At 38.0% G+C, this 13,737-nt stretch overlaps 1 protein-coding gene across 3 annotated transcripts in view; it reads right to left on the reverse strand.

Moving 5' to 3' along the window:
• The window catches only part of LOC5569022, a 183,828-nt gene that overhangs the window by 61,948 nt on the left and 108,143 nt on the right, over window positions 1-13,737 (reverse strand). For all 3 annotated transcript variants that reach the window (XM_021844115.1, XM_021844114.1, XM_021844113.1), the window contains exons 4-5: window positions 10,131-10,232; window positions 9,960-10,068 (exon numbers count right to left, since the gene is read on the reverse strand). In XM_021844115.1, the coding sequence (XP_021699807.1) occupies window positions 9,960-10,068; window positions 10,131-10,232 (211 nt within the window). The remainder of the gene's footprint in view (window positions 1-9,959; window positions 10,069-10,130; window positions 10,233-13,737) is intronic.

Raw genomic sequence — 13,737 nt, forward strand, 5'->3', positions numbered from 1 at the left:
AAAGTCGTCACGTTTCGTGCTCTGGTTAAGTCGTCTCGAATCTAGGCATATCCTCCATTTACCATTACTTTTTTTGATTGGCAGGAGGGGATTTACGAAATCTACCACTCCTGAACACTCTTCGATGACCCCTAATTTTAGCATCCGATCTACTTCAGCGTCGATTACTTGTTCTACCACTGGAGACCAACGGTAGGATGGAATTTTCCGAGGCTGTGCTCCAGGAAGTAACTCTATCTGGTGCTCCATGATTTTTGTACGCCCTAGAGATCCAGATTTAGTGGCAGGGAGTTGTTTTACCACATTAAACAGGGCTAAACGATCTTGTTCGGACAAATAATGTTCAGTAACAATATCTTCAGGACAGTTCAACGGATTTTCTGGAATTTCAATAGTTGGTATCTCCAGACTATCATCAACTTCAAGGTTTTGGTTTTTTTAGCTGTTCGGATGGTGTAATGGGCTCCAACTGAAAACAAATCTTTTCTCGGTCTTCAAAGTACTCTTCGGCACACATCAAGCCTTCTTGAGAGCTTTTATGTTCAGATAAACTAGGACCAACTAATTGAAACCCGAATTTGTTCAAGAAGTCGACTCCAAGGATGAGATCTTTTTTCATCTCCGGCACTACAATTGTTGGTAAAACATGGGTTGTTTATTTGTAGGACACCGGTAGATTTACATACCCCAGACAATTGTATGGAGTTCCATCTGCAGTGGTTATTTGGAGTTTAAGAGGGTGAATAATCAAACCAAGTTTCTTAATAAGGTTGACTGAGCTTAGTACGGACAAACTAGCTCCCGTATCGGCCAAACCTTCAACTTCCTCCGACATTATTCGCACTTTTAGATGCGGACACTTGTGTACAAGGGTGTCAATTTGCAGGATTTTATTAAACACGGAATAATGAGTGGTAGGAATCTGAATTTCTACGGAGGAGGAAGAGCGATTCCCAAACGGTTCCTCACTCATTCGTTTTTTGGCTCCTCATCATCACGTGGCTTCAAGTTATGCCGATTGGGGCATCTGAACGCAGTCGTGTCTACGTGTCCACAAATATGACAGAAGATTTCCTTTCTCTGGTTACAGTCCTTCCACAGGTGTCCAGTCTGTCTACAATTCCAACACACTAGCTGTGACACGGTGGTCTTAGCCGGGTTTTCGAGGCTAGACGTTGGAACAGCCCCGGTGGTATCTTTATTCACTCGTGAAAATTTTCCAAACCGCTTTTGCAGCGCGCAAATGTGCTCCATATCCTCTACGTCATAATCTTCTCCCTCTTCATCCTCGGTTGTGAGCTGATGGATAATCGGTTTAGTTTGACCTCCTACGCTATACAAATTTGGTTCGAGTGCATCAAACTTGTAACACATTTGTGCCAAGTGTTCAATCGAATGGATTGGCTCCAAAGCGAGGCCACGTTTGTAGCCAATCTTCATATTTTCCACGATCAATTCGTATTTCTCCCTTTCGGTCATTTTGTGATTTAGTCGCTGGGCTAGCATCTCAATATCCGCGAGAAACGCGCTGAACAACTCGTTCGGACGCTGCTTGCGGTTACGGAGCTCCTCTTTTACAATACGATCCCTGTTGGGATTATCGTATCGCATTTTAAGGTAGCTCTCTAGAGTTTCCCAACTCTGAAACCGATCTTCGTATGTCGTATACCACACGTATGCATTCTCCTTAAACAACAAGTGAGCATGTCTACGCAAATCCTGCTTATTTATGTCGTAAGACCGGCACAAAATATCGTCTTCTTCTTCTTTCTGGCGTTACGTCCCCACTGGGACAGAGCCTGCTTCTCAGCTTAGTGTTCTTACGAGCACTTCCACAGTTATTAACTGAGAGCTTACTATGCCAATGACCATTTTTGCATGCGTATATCGTGTGGCAGGTACGAAGATACTCTATGTCCTGGGAAGTCGAGAAAATTTCCAACTCGAAAAGATCCTCGACTGGTGGGATTCGAACCCACGACCCTCAGCTTGGTCTTGCTGAATAGCTGCGCGTTTACCGCTACGGCTATCTGGGCCCCTAAATATCGGCTATCTGGGCACAAAATATCGATTTGACGTAAAAAATCGGTAACGGGGATCGTGTTATTATCGCCGCTAAATTTTGGCCACTTTTCGATAATGTTGCATTGCTGATGTGGCTGACGTTGAGAATAACCGAAAGAGCCGTGAGCATTGGGAAACACGGTACGATCATAGGGGTTCGGGAAAGGTGTCCACGATGACTGTGACATTCCTTGACGAGCTGTCAAGGGAGGGTCCCGTGGCGAACCTGATTCACGGTTCGGTTGCATTGGTCTGCCTTCCATGTCTGCGACCCGCTCGCTAGGATTTTGCGAAGGCAACTGCAACGGTGGAATAGAATGATCAGGAGTTATTAGACCTCTCATATCACCGCGAGAAATCTGAAACACCTCAGTGTCTCGGAATCCTACGTTGGCAATTCGATCGGCCAACCGGCTGACATCTAAGTTCGAGGGCGAAAGGCGTTGAGAACCACTGTCTATCAACTTTTCCAGATAAGCTCTCACATACGTTTCGATTTCTGAAGCATGAACGTATTCACTCATACTCCTTTCATTAATTTCAGGGTTATTATGTACCGGCGAGGTCGCTACCTCAACCAGCGACGGACCTGTCTGCCTAACCGGTTCTCTCACCGGTGGTGGTTGCGATACGGACAAAGATTTTGGGTTAAACGGTTTCACCGAACGTTGTTGGGCAAAATTGGCGGAAAGGCGGAGTATAAAACGTTTTATCCAAAAAACTTGCAGAAATCGTCGGATTGACTGATTTACCCATAGCTGTAGGAGAACTACTCGTTCGTGGTTGCTCGTATATAGCCTGAGTATCCTGATCACCCAAAAATCCAGGAGCAGACCGGCGACGATCTGTATTCGCGGCTACATTTCGTCCCACATAATCGGACACACGTGACGCAGGTACATTGTCCGATGAAATAAACGGATTGTTCAGAGCCTGTGTGAGAGACACACCTCCAACGGCACCTTCTTCCGCCGTCGAGTTAGCTTGACACTGCTCATCGACCGGCGCCTCTGTGCTCAACAGGCCTTGTGATTCTAATTCACGGTTGGCGTTCGACACTGCATGAATCTGACCAGGGACGGTTGATCCCAATGAACCTCTAACCGCCTGCTGTGTTCCACTGGTACTTGCTACTGGTCCTTGGTCCTCATTGACATCCGACATCGTTGGAGCGGTTGGCTGTCTCGAAAATGGCACAACTTGGCATGTTGGTACCATCCACATCGCTTCACTAAAATCCACTGCATAATGTTTCACTGCTACTTGAGCAATCACATACAAAAGCGTGTGCTGACGATCTTTCTCTTCACTTGTTCGCGGTACGTAACGACGGACACGTTTATGGTAGTGCACCAACCGCGACAAGCAACCTGCACCACGACCATTCACGATTTGATCTTGAATTTCGTCGAGTTTGTACGGGATAGTGACATAATCACGAGCGAGTTCATAACGAGACTTCAATACATAGTTCGGATCTTCGTTGCCTCTAAGCCATTTACGAAGCGTCCGACGTTTGGCAACAATCGGTACATTAGTCGGTTGCGACCGAAGACTCAATTCGTAGTCCAACTCCTCTTCAAGGAGGTCATTCGCATTAATGCGATAGCCATCCATCATTATTTAGTATTTAAAGAAAAATTAAAAGTGAAACTATAGTTTAAACTCAAATTTGGTTCAATTTGTTACTAAGGTACTGAACACCTTAATCAAAATCGAATACGGGTAGAAAATTTCAATGCAATATTATATAATTTAATTCACTAATCGAAACTAACCGTTAAAGTCTAAACTAATTACTTCCGACAACTCAATTCAAATATTCTAAATACTGTTCAATAACTTTTAACTTTTTTTTCACAAGTAATTTCGATTTCGATTAGTTTTAAATATTGAACTATTCAATTCTTCGTTCAATTGTTCGACTTTTCTCAAAAACCGATTTCGAATCGTTGACAAATCGCACGAGAATAAAATGTCCTCAGCCAAATTTTAGTTTTTATAAAATCCCCCCAATTGCGTACCTATTTTTGGTTGAACGCAATTTAGAAACACCCCATCTCATTTTGCCTTACTCGTTTATATTTTTCCGATCTCGCTCTACCTTTTTCGCTGTATAAATCCTATACACGCAGGTAGCAGATTTCCGCTTGCAGTCCAAATTAGTTCAAATAGGTTCTTTAAATTTGTCTTCTGGTCAGCTAAATGAGATCCTGTGGAGGCTCTCACCGGTTATTTGAAACGATCAATCGGAACTTTTGAATTTCAAAGCTTCAGATGTCTCTACTAATACGGGAGATGGCGCATGTGTTGCAAAAGGGTCTAAATTTATAGAAGCTTTGGTTACACTGTTAATTTTATTAACGGTGAACAAGATCCATGTTAAAATTTATTGTTACATCATGTTATAGAAACATCTCACGAAAGTACAAATGAGTTGGACCGCTGAAATACCGGGATTATGACGTCAACATCTGCCTGAAATGTATTGATCATGGAATGTCGCACCGAAATTTAACTATTTGTGAAGGTTTAAAATAATCACTGTTTCAGTACACCTTGGGGGAAACTGAATAGGCTTTATAGCAATAGGGATGAGACTTTGAAGACAATTTGAGGGAAAAAACAAGACAATTTATGTAAACTTGTCGATAAATGTTGGGTTTACATATTTTTTCTCATAGCTCTTTAATTTTTTGGTATATTCGTTCTTTTAAGTGGGTTTATCATACTTGTGAAACGTCTTAGATATCTTTTCGACTTGTTTGCCTCGTATTTCATCAATATTTTTCAGCTATGAATGGTTTTGCAGTCATATTCTCAAAAACAAGTTATTTTAATTACAGTGACCCAATGTCACCCCTTCTATGGGGTGAGATTGGGTCATTTTTCATTCACTTGTGGTGCCGCTGTGAATAAATATTTTTATTTAATTTTTTGAACAATTGTTAATGTACCATCAAAGTACATACACACCAAATTTTGAAGTTTATTGGAGTTAAAATGCGATAGTTATTCAATAAATAAATCGTACATATGCCATTTTGACCCATTGTCACCCCCAACGACGGTACCCACAATCTTCAGTAGTTGCTAGAGCGTTACCATGGTAACTTTCGATTGTTGAAGGATGCGTCAATCTTAGGGGCAAGACATTGTCTAATATCGGGATTTATCCAGCTAATATTTCTAATACTTGGAAAAATCAAGTCTGAGTTTTGATAAGTATGCCATGATTTATGAAAGGTGTGTACAGTCACCCCACAGTTATGGATAGCACACAGATATGGATCAGAGTTGGATCAAAACAGGAATATCTTATCAAATAGAGTTGCATTCAGGCAGAACACATTTTACCAACGTGAGCCATAAATCTGTACAGTATCGCAATCAATTATAATATGCTTAAGTATATTTTTCCGTTCGTAGGAAATAAAATGTCAACCGTATTCCCAGAAGCGCTGATCCATTACTGTGGGGCATTGAAAACCATACCACAGTTATGAATCAAAGATAACACCATTCCGAAACAAACGCCAAACGTATGCTAATCACAGGTGTTGTATTTCTTAAAAGTAATTATTTCTTGAAGCTTTAAAAAAGTGATGTCTTATCATGATTATTTTTAGCGACGGGGTAAGAGCGACCACCACGATTTTCGTACACAATTTTGCGAAAAAATATATCAGTTTCCTGTGATTCTTAAAAGTATAATGTTTTATCAATTCTACATTGATTATCGTGGATATTGAATCATTTTTTAGGGTTAATTATTTAAAAAAAAAACTTAAATACATACTTATTCTTACCTTTAAACACCCATATTTTGGAAAACATATGCGGATTTGGCTTGTATTTTTCACAAAATTGATTTCATTTTACTTGAACAGTAATGTATGTACAACGTAGTTACAACTTTTAAAATTGTTTATACAGTTATTTGGTATAAATTAGGGGTGGCGTTCTTACCCCGTCAACAGTGGTCGGTTTTACCCCGCTTGTGCAATTTTCACAAATATGGCCTTATTTCAAAGCTTAATATTTACAATTCATATTTCACTTCACCGAAGCATATTTCATATGTTAAAGCATGGACGGGTATGTGTGTTATGTTTTTCCAAAAAAAATCCCTTCCGAAATCCTTAAGTGAGCATCTGTTAAATTTAGATCAAATTCAATATCGACGAGCAGAAACTTAGTTTTTGACATTTGTTATGAAAAATGTGATGTAAATATCACACTAAATGCTCCGAAATGACAAAAATCTTGTGTTTATGGAAAGTGCTTGGTGAACTTTTAAGAAAATTGCCATTTTCATGCCAAACTGAAGGTGGTCCGTCTTACCCCGTCTTCCTTTATTTTTGTTTTGTACAGCGTCACCATGTTTTTCAATCATATTTTGTTCTGAAAAATAACCCTTAGTTGATCCATACCTGTGGGATGACTGTACAAAATAAACAATAATTCAGAAGATGGGCAAAATGGCTCTATTCACTGACCGGATGCAATCCGAATCACTCACTTCGCTGCATCGGATGTTTTGAACGGTTCAGTGGCTCAGCGGCTCGTAAACGAAGAGCGAACGGATCGAACGATTGATTCCGTGTAGCGCGACTCTCGCTTTATGTATTGTACGATCTTAAGCATCCTCATTTTTCGTACATTCTTCCACAGAAACTCAAGATTCGACCGGACACGAACAAAATATTCGTCAGCTTTCCCCTACCCAAACCAAATGAAGGATGCAAAACTATGCGCTTTGCGGTTCACGTGAGCACTTTCTCTCTTTATCTTTCGTTTGCCTGTTATGCAAGTGGGGCGGGGCAAATTTGTCTGTCTATGCTGAGAGTTATGAGAGCACAGAGCAGCAGCAAACGCGCGCAAAGCAAGGTAGGGTGCAGAACCACTTGGGCACTTCCATGATTCACTTTGGCATGGGGGGTTTTTCTCGGCCAAATTTTCTGAAATTTTGCTATAAGCATTAGTACGACGCATATTGTGGCCAAATATGAGCCCTGTAGCTTTCAAAAAACCCCACTGTCGAAGTGAATCAAAAGTGTCTAGAATAGGATTCGGCTCCCTATATATTTTCCAAACGGTATACGAACGAACAGAATAGCAGAAAATAATCAGTTCGTACGACTAACGACTGCAGATCGAACGAACCAACTCTCGCCAAAAAAGAGCCACGAATCATTCGTTCAATTATGTTTCAAATGATCCCGATTCATTTTGCCCATCTTTTAATCAGCCATGAGCTAGGTTTGGCATATTTCCTTTTGTCAAGCATCAAAACATAAATCTAAATCATGGCCAACTCAATGGAATCCACGCTTATATAAAGATTAGTATCGCCTAATCTTACCTAATCCCGCTAATATTATTAAAGGTGTCTTGCCCCTAGCGTCAATCTTGTCTAATAGCCTAAGTTAAATTTGGATTGCCCGGAGGGAATCAACTCTCGTTGAATGATACTGTAGTTGACATCTACGATACATATGGTCAATTCTGAAATAATGTCTAAAACTCAACCCTAAAGCATTCGAAAAATATATTTGGGTTGCTACAAAATAAGTCTTCAATATTCTGAACATTTAGAAAAATGCAAGTTTTTTTACGTTGATAAAAACAGAATAGCTTATTGAAGAAATCGGAACGTAATAAAAACGGAACACACTTGTTTTCCTATTCATTATGGCAAATAAGAACCAACAAACGTTGTAGAAATACAATATGGCTTGAGTATGTATGAATCTGCTTGTGATATTCAAGTTTAACATTGAACTTCTTCTTGGGTGTCCGGATTTAGAAGAAAATCGGCACGACGCACAGTGCGTTGCTCCATAGACAAAAATCAAATTTCAAGTTATTTTATTCGGCGATAATAAGTATCCACAAGTGTTGATAGATAACATCGGCTATTGAAACGTGTATTGATAAGATTTATAAAGCACTAAAACGACTACAACAAGCGTCGAAAGTGACAGTTGTCGGAGTAGCAAAAAAAAAACTTAATTTTGTCGCATGTTTTCAACATTACTTTCAACTAGTACGGAGGGTGTTGAAACGAATCCATTCAATCAAAATTTGAAAGAGAACATGTTTGAAGGTTGGTAAAGTATATTTGATGGGATAAACACATCAATTTTAACTTTGAATATGAGAAATCGGCACGATGAGTTGGCTATGAAATCAAACTTATGATATACTAACATGTAACTTTGATTATCGATTCAAAAAAAGTTCCACCGAGTTCCACCCTAAATCACTCACAGACATGTTTCTTAGAGTGTCCTCTAAGAGATCTGAAAGATACAGCTGCAACTCCCTGCAACTCTTCGAGATTTTCAACTATTTTTCGGTATACTCCTTAACCAGCACAAGTATGAAAATGAGTTGTTTGTGATAAAAAATCCGAAAATCTCGCAACGCTATGAGGTCAAAGCTGAACCAGACATTACACCAGAGCAAGTTTATGTTTAGAATAATATATTTTAAATGAAGTTTCTAAGATTTTATTTAAACTTTATGTTAAAAACTAGAAAATCTTAAAATAATGCGCATTTTTTGCATAAAGGCGTTTAAGTCACTTTTGCAGTTACGAGTGTGAAGAGACATATTTGCAAATAACTTCTTACATCATTATAGGCAATAATAGTACAAATTACAAGGTTTTTCTTGAAAAATAATGGAATTGGCGCTTAGGCCAGTTTTGAGATTATTCGTATACCATATGTCATTTATGCAAATTGCAGCTCTTTTTACCAGAAAAAACCTTTCCTTCCATACCAAGGTGCTTAAATGGCTTGATCTTCCAGTTTTGATTTTTGTCCCGCATCTCCATACATTCAGCGCATTGTGCGACGGTCTAAGACGTACCACCTACGAATTTGTATGAATTGCTTTATTCTTATATCAATTTGGCTGTCATCTAGGTAGATAGAGTGTCTATTTTTTTTATAAACCCACAAATTGTCATATGATATGAAAACAAAATCAACATAAAACTTTGTTGCAATTATGTGATCCTAACCATTTCTCATCTCAAACCTTTCTCAATTTAAAACCATCTCAGTTAGGACTAGATTGACATGTCCTACACAATACATATATCGCAATACATTTGCAAGTTCCACTTTTTTCTGATTGTAAAAATACCGTTTTGTCTCAAATTCCGAACAGACTCATATTCCGAACACTCGGTTTTTGTATGGCGATTTAGTTGAAATGTTTCGTTGAAATATGTCACTAAACAACAAGGAAATGGCAGTCAATTGCAATTACATTTTAACGTCTCCAATATAATTTATAACGCGGAAGTAGTGTTGATTCTCTAGTTTAAGACCAGTAGAACAAGCTCAGATAAATTTATTTGCGAAATTATTCATTTGAATACGATTTATTCGTGCTGTTCGGAATTTGAATCAAGGTGTTCGGAATATGATACAGAATGAACACAGTGTTCGGCATTTGAATCAAAATGTTGTTCCATACTTTTACGTAAAAACAATACTAAAACTAATCAAATTAACATTATTATCGGTACACCCAACAGCTAACAGTCAGACTTTGCGAAGAAATTAAAATTTACACAAATATCAGCTAATTTATGCCAATCAGATGCATTTGAAGTCACTGTTGGCCTTAAGTGTTCGGAAGTGTTGACTCATAAAAACGGTACTGAGACGAACTTTAAAAAGTTCGTTTACCGTATATGATTTATTACTAGTACTGAGCAATAATGTATGTGCACATCCAGTGGTACCTGCTGGTCTGCGTAATCATCTGTTTTTTTCGAAAGAACGAGGAAAATCGAGACACAAAAGCGAAAGAGTTGGTGCATCACAATAAATCACTAAAAGCACCAAAGATGACTTGTTTTATTTCAAACTTACCCACTACTCGCAGCTCCAAGAGGATGGATGTTGGTGGATGTGTTGAAACCTGGCACTCGTACCATCCTGCGTCCCGGTCCTGTACGAATTTTATCTGCAGCGTCCAATCCTGCAATTGCAAAGCAATATATATTCAAGAGAGTGCATTTTTGCCTTCTTATGGGGAGAGACCTCGGAGTTTTGCAGGTGTGTGGCACTAAATCGTTCGTCGCTACTGTAAGTCGTCAGCCCGACCGTCAGTAGATGATAGTCCTTTCTCCTAATCCATGACACCTGTGTAAAAGGCAGAGAAAAGCAGTAATGGAAACCATGGATCAGAGCCGACTTGAGGTTGCGAAGGGTCATATTTGAAAGATGACAATGGATTTAATATTGCGAATAATCTTTCTTGGGATTCTATACCGTTTATGCTTTACATTAGTTCTTTAATTTATATTTTCTTCATTCCAAGGTTTTGATACATGAGATAATTTATAATATGTACTATGTATTGTGTATACCCGATTAAGGGTACATAACAAAATTATATAAGCATATGTTATTATGTTATAAGTTTTTTTCGAACATAGGTTGTTACAAACTTGGCAGGATGTTGTTAAAATAACTAAAATTATAACAAAAAGTGTATGAATAGTAATATGAACATAACAAAATGTGTTTTAATTAAATTCAAACAGTGATGACCTTGGCAATTAAGCCATTGCTTCATTAAGCCCAACTACGGAATTGCGTTGAATCAACTTTCTTCAGCTTTCAATACAGCTTCCTGAAATGTCAGATTTCTCCATAACATACTCCGTGTCGTGTTCTGTCTTTTTTCAGCGAAGTTTTTTTCCTTTTAATATATTAACACGTGAATGAAGAATCACAAAAAAGGGTTTTGATTAACAAATTGATTTTTTTTTATCCCGAGTTTGGTTGTGAGAATCTCAGCTAAACACTTTTTACTGGGCAAACAAATTGTCACGTTGTTTTATAATGGCATTAAATTGACAGATGTAAAATAAAGTAAGATTTACTGTTTTTTTCCTCCCAAATGCCCTCTATTTGTTTTAAACCGAATTTAATTCAACTTCAACGAATGGTCAAAATAGTTAACCTCTTTGCTATTCAAGATTTCAAGTGAGTCCCCCCCCCTTCTCTTGTAGAAAAGGTGACCTAGGTTAAAAGCATGTTAATGTTAATGCCTAAATAGTTATTGAACGACCTCTTATGATTAACTACCTAACTGCTTAAGCTTTTATCTTATTTAACCATGATTTGGAATTCTTAATTTGGTGTGTACTATATGTACTTTTTAATACAATTTCTATTAAAATATAAATTTACCGAACAAAGCTAGTTTTGCCTTAATTAGTAAATACCTAAATCGAGTTCTGCAACGAGTTGCGTTTATTTATTTTTTTGCGATTACGTTGAAGACCACTTTAGGGTATAAGAAATCATATCGCGATGATTTTAACATTATATTACATTTTCTGAAAATTGTTGTGCAATGAGTAATCAAAATCAAAACAGTTACATAATGGAAAAGCATCACGTAATAGTCATTACACAACTAACCATTACCACACTGCATAATTCAGTGCAAGAATGTAGACTGTTACATAACGGATTGGCGTGATGAAAAACACCATATTACGATGAGAAATTGTAAAAAATGATGTTCCAACACGGGATGAGTTCAAACTACCCCTGAATTACAACATTCATAAGAAAGATGATATAATAGAAATGAAATCCGGGATAGAACCGAGCATGAAATTCTCGAGTAATGATTAAAATGAGTGATGGTATAAAAAAACACTGTAGAATGATCGAGGACTTGAAAGTGCTGAGACAATTTCAAAAAAGGAAGTATAATTTTAGCATAATTTTTATTATAGAAAAAAAGTTTTCCAACCCTGGTGAGCACTGCGACGCAAGGATAATGTAGAGCATAAGAATAAATATTCAAGTTGGTCGTACAGAATGGGAAGTGCTTCCTTGCTTTCCGCACATATAATAGCGCCGAAGGATCGACCTAAGATTGCGTATGCACTTGCAAAAAAGCAACGGACCGACCTGCTAGATGTGGTGATAATACCGTACCGAAAGAAGACAGGATGTGCGCAAAATACAGGAAGGTGTTTACGGTTAGCGAACGTGAATGCAAGCTCATTTACTAACGGTAATACCTGAATTTGTGTTGCACTACTTCGTCGTGTGTTACCCTCCTTGTCATTTTCACTGCATAAAAGATACCCACACAAATCCCCAAGCAAATTTCACCAGCTAAAAAGATGGCTTCCTTTTATAACAATGGTTGCATTCACGTTTTAATTAACGGATTTCGGAGAATGTAACTACGCCTGCATGCACTACGACAAAATTATCTCATGGTAAAATTTCAATCTAGTTGATCCGAACAAAAAATCCAAGGGGAAGGAGGTGTGTCCAGAAATTTGTTGAACGATTCAAATGACAAACGTTTCTTTGCTTTTGACCGGATGTAACTGTTTGAAAGTGAATGAATGCAAATTATCACTTTAACACATGTTGCTTTTAATGCTTTATATTTTTAATTAATTATGCTAAAGCATCTAATAATGTCTAGACAACATAATTTTTTATTGTTTATCTAGCTCTTTTTTTATCGTGCATTTGTGCTTCTTGCTTTTTGGCTGTACTACCAAAAACATGGTTCGCTCGAATAAAAAGGTTGTTACATGTTCTAAGAAAATAGAATAATGGTGTTCATGATACAACCGCATACTTGGCATTGGATAACGTAAGACTACAAAGGAGCTCTTAATAAATAGCGTAATGCTCTAGTAGGAAAGAGGTGTGGTTGGCCCAAACGCTATGTTTCATACAAAATTTCAAAATTTTCCTCGCGAAAAGCATTTAAGAGTACACTTACGCAAATGGAATATCGAAATACATAGGAATCACTTATGAGAATTCGCCAAAATAAATCGGGTTGAAATTCATATCATAGCCTTATTAAACCAAATTTTGAAAACAAAACATGTTTTCGCGGCAACCTGCAATCCAAGTCGTGGTTTTCGTTATAAATAATGTGAATTGAATGAATGATTGTGAAATTGTGAGGCTTTTGAAAAAGCTGAGCTGCGAACAGTCACGGCAATTGTGGAATTGAGGGGAATGAAATCGCCGACAATCTAGCAAGACAGGGTGCAGCTTCGAGCTTTGTCGGCCCTGAACCGTTCTATGGTGTTCCTGAGTGCACTCTCAGGATGAAACTGAAAAATTGGAAAATGTCCATGGTAGAATTCAATTGGAACGCCACGGATACATCCAAGTAAGCGAAAAGATTCATAAAACTCAGTCTAGCTAAAGCCCGGGCTATACTGAATCTTAATAAAGGAAATCTTAGGGAAATAACTGGCCTGATGACCGGTCACTGCCCAAGTAGATATCATCTTAAAAAGATAGGAAAAATCCAATCCTCTGAGTGTCGTTTTTGTCAAGCTGAAAACGAAACTGCTGAGCATTTACTCTGCAACTGCGGAGCATTAAGGGTATGCGATATGAGTATTTTCCATGGCGATACGAAACGAAACGATATGCGGAATTTCCAAAACTGTTCGTAGCGAAACGAAACGAATAATTAAAATATTCCGTAAAAACCGATACGAAATGTTACGAAACGAAATTTTTCTTAATATTCCGCGAATTTTTGTTTTTGTGTAGTTATAATTTTGGTATACATATACACGTAGGGTGACTTCTTATATTTTTATATTATAAATGTTCTTATGTTTTTGACAGCTAT

This window comes from Aedes aegypti, chromosome 2, assembly GCF_002204515.2.
Source record: "Aedes aegypti strain LVP_AGWG chromosome 2, AaegL5.0 Primary Assembly, whole genome shotgun sequence".
NCBI classification, from domain to species: Eukaryota; Metazoa; Arthropoda; class Insecta; order Diptera; family Culicidae; genus Aedes; species Aedes aegypti.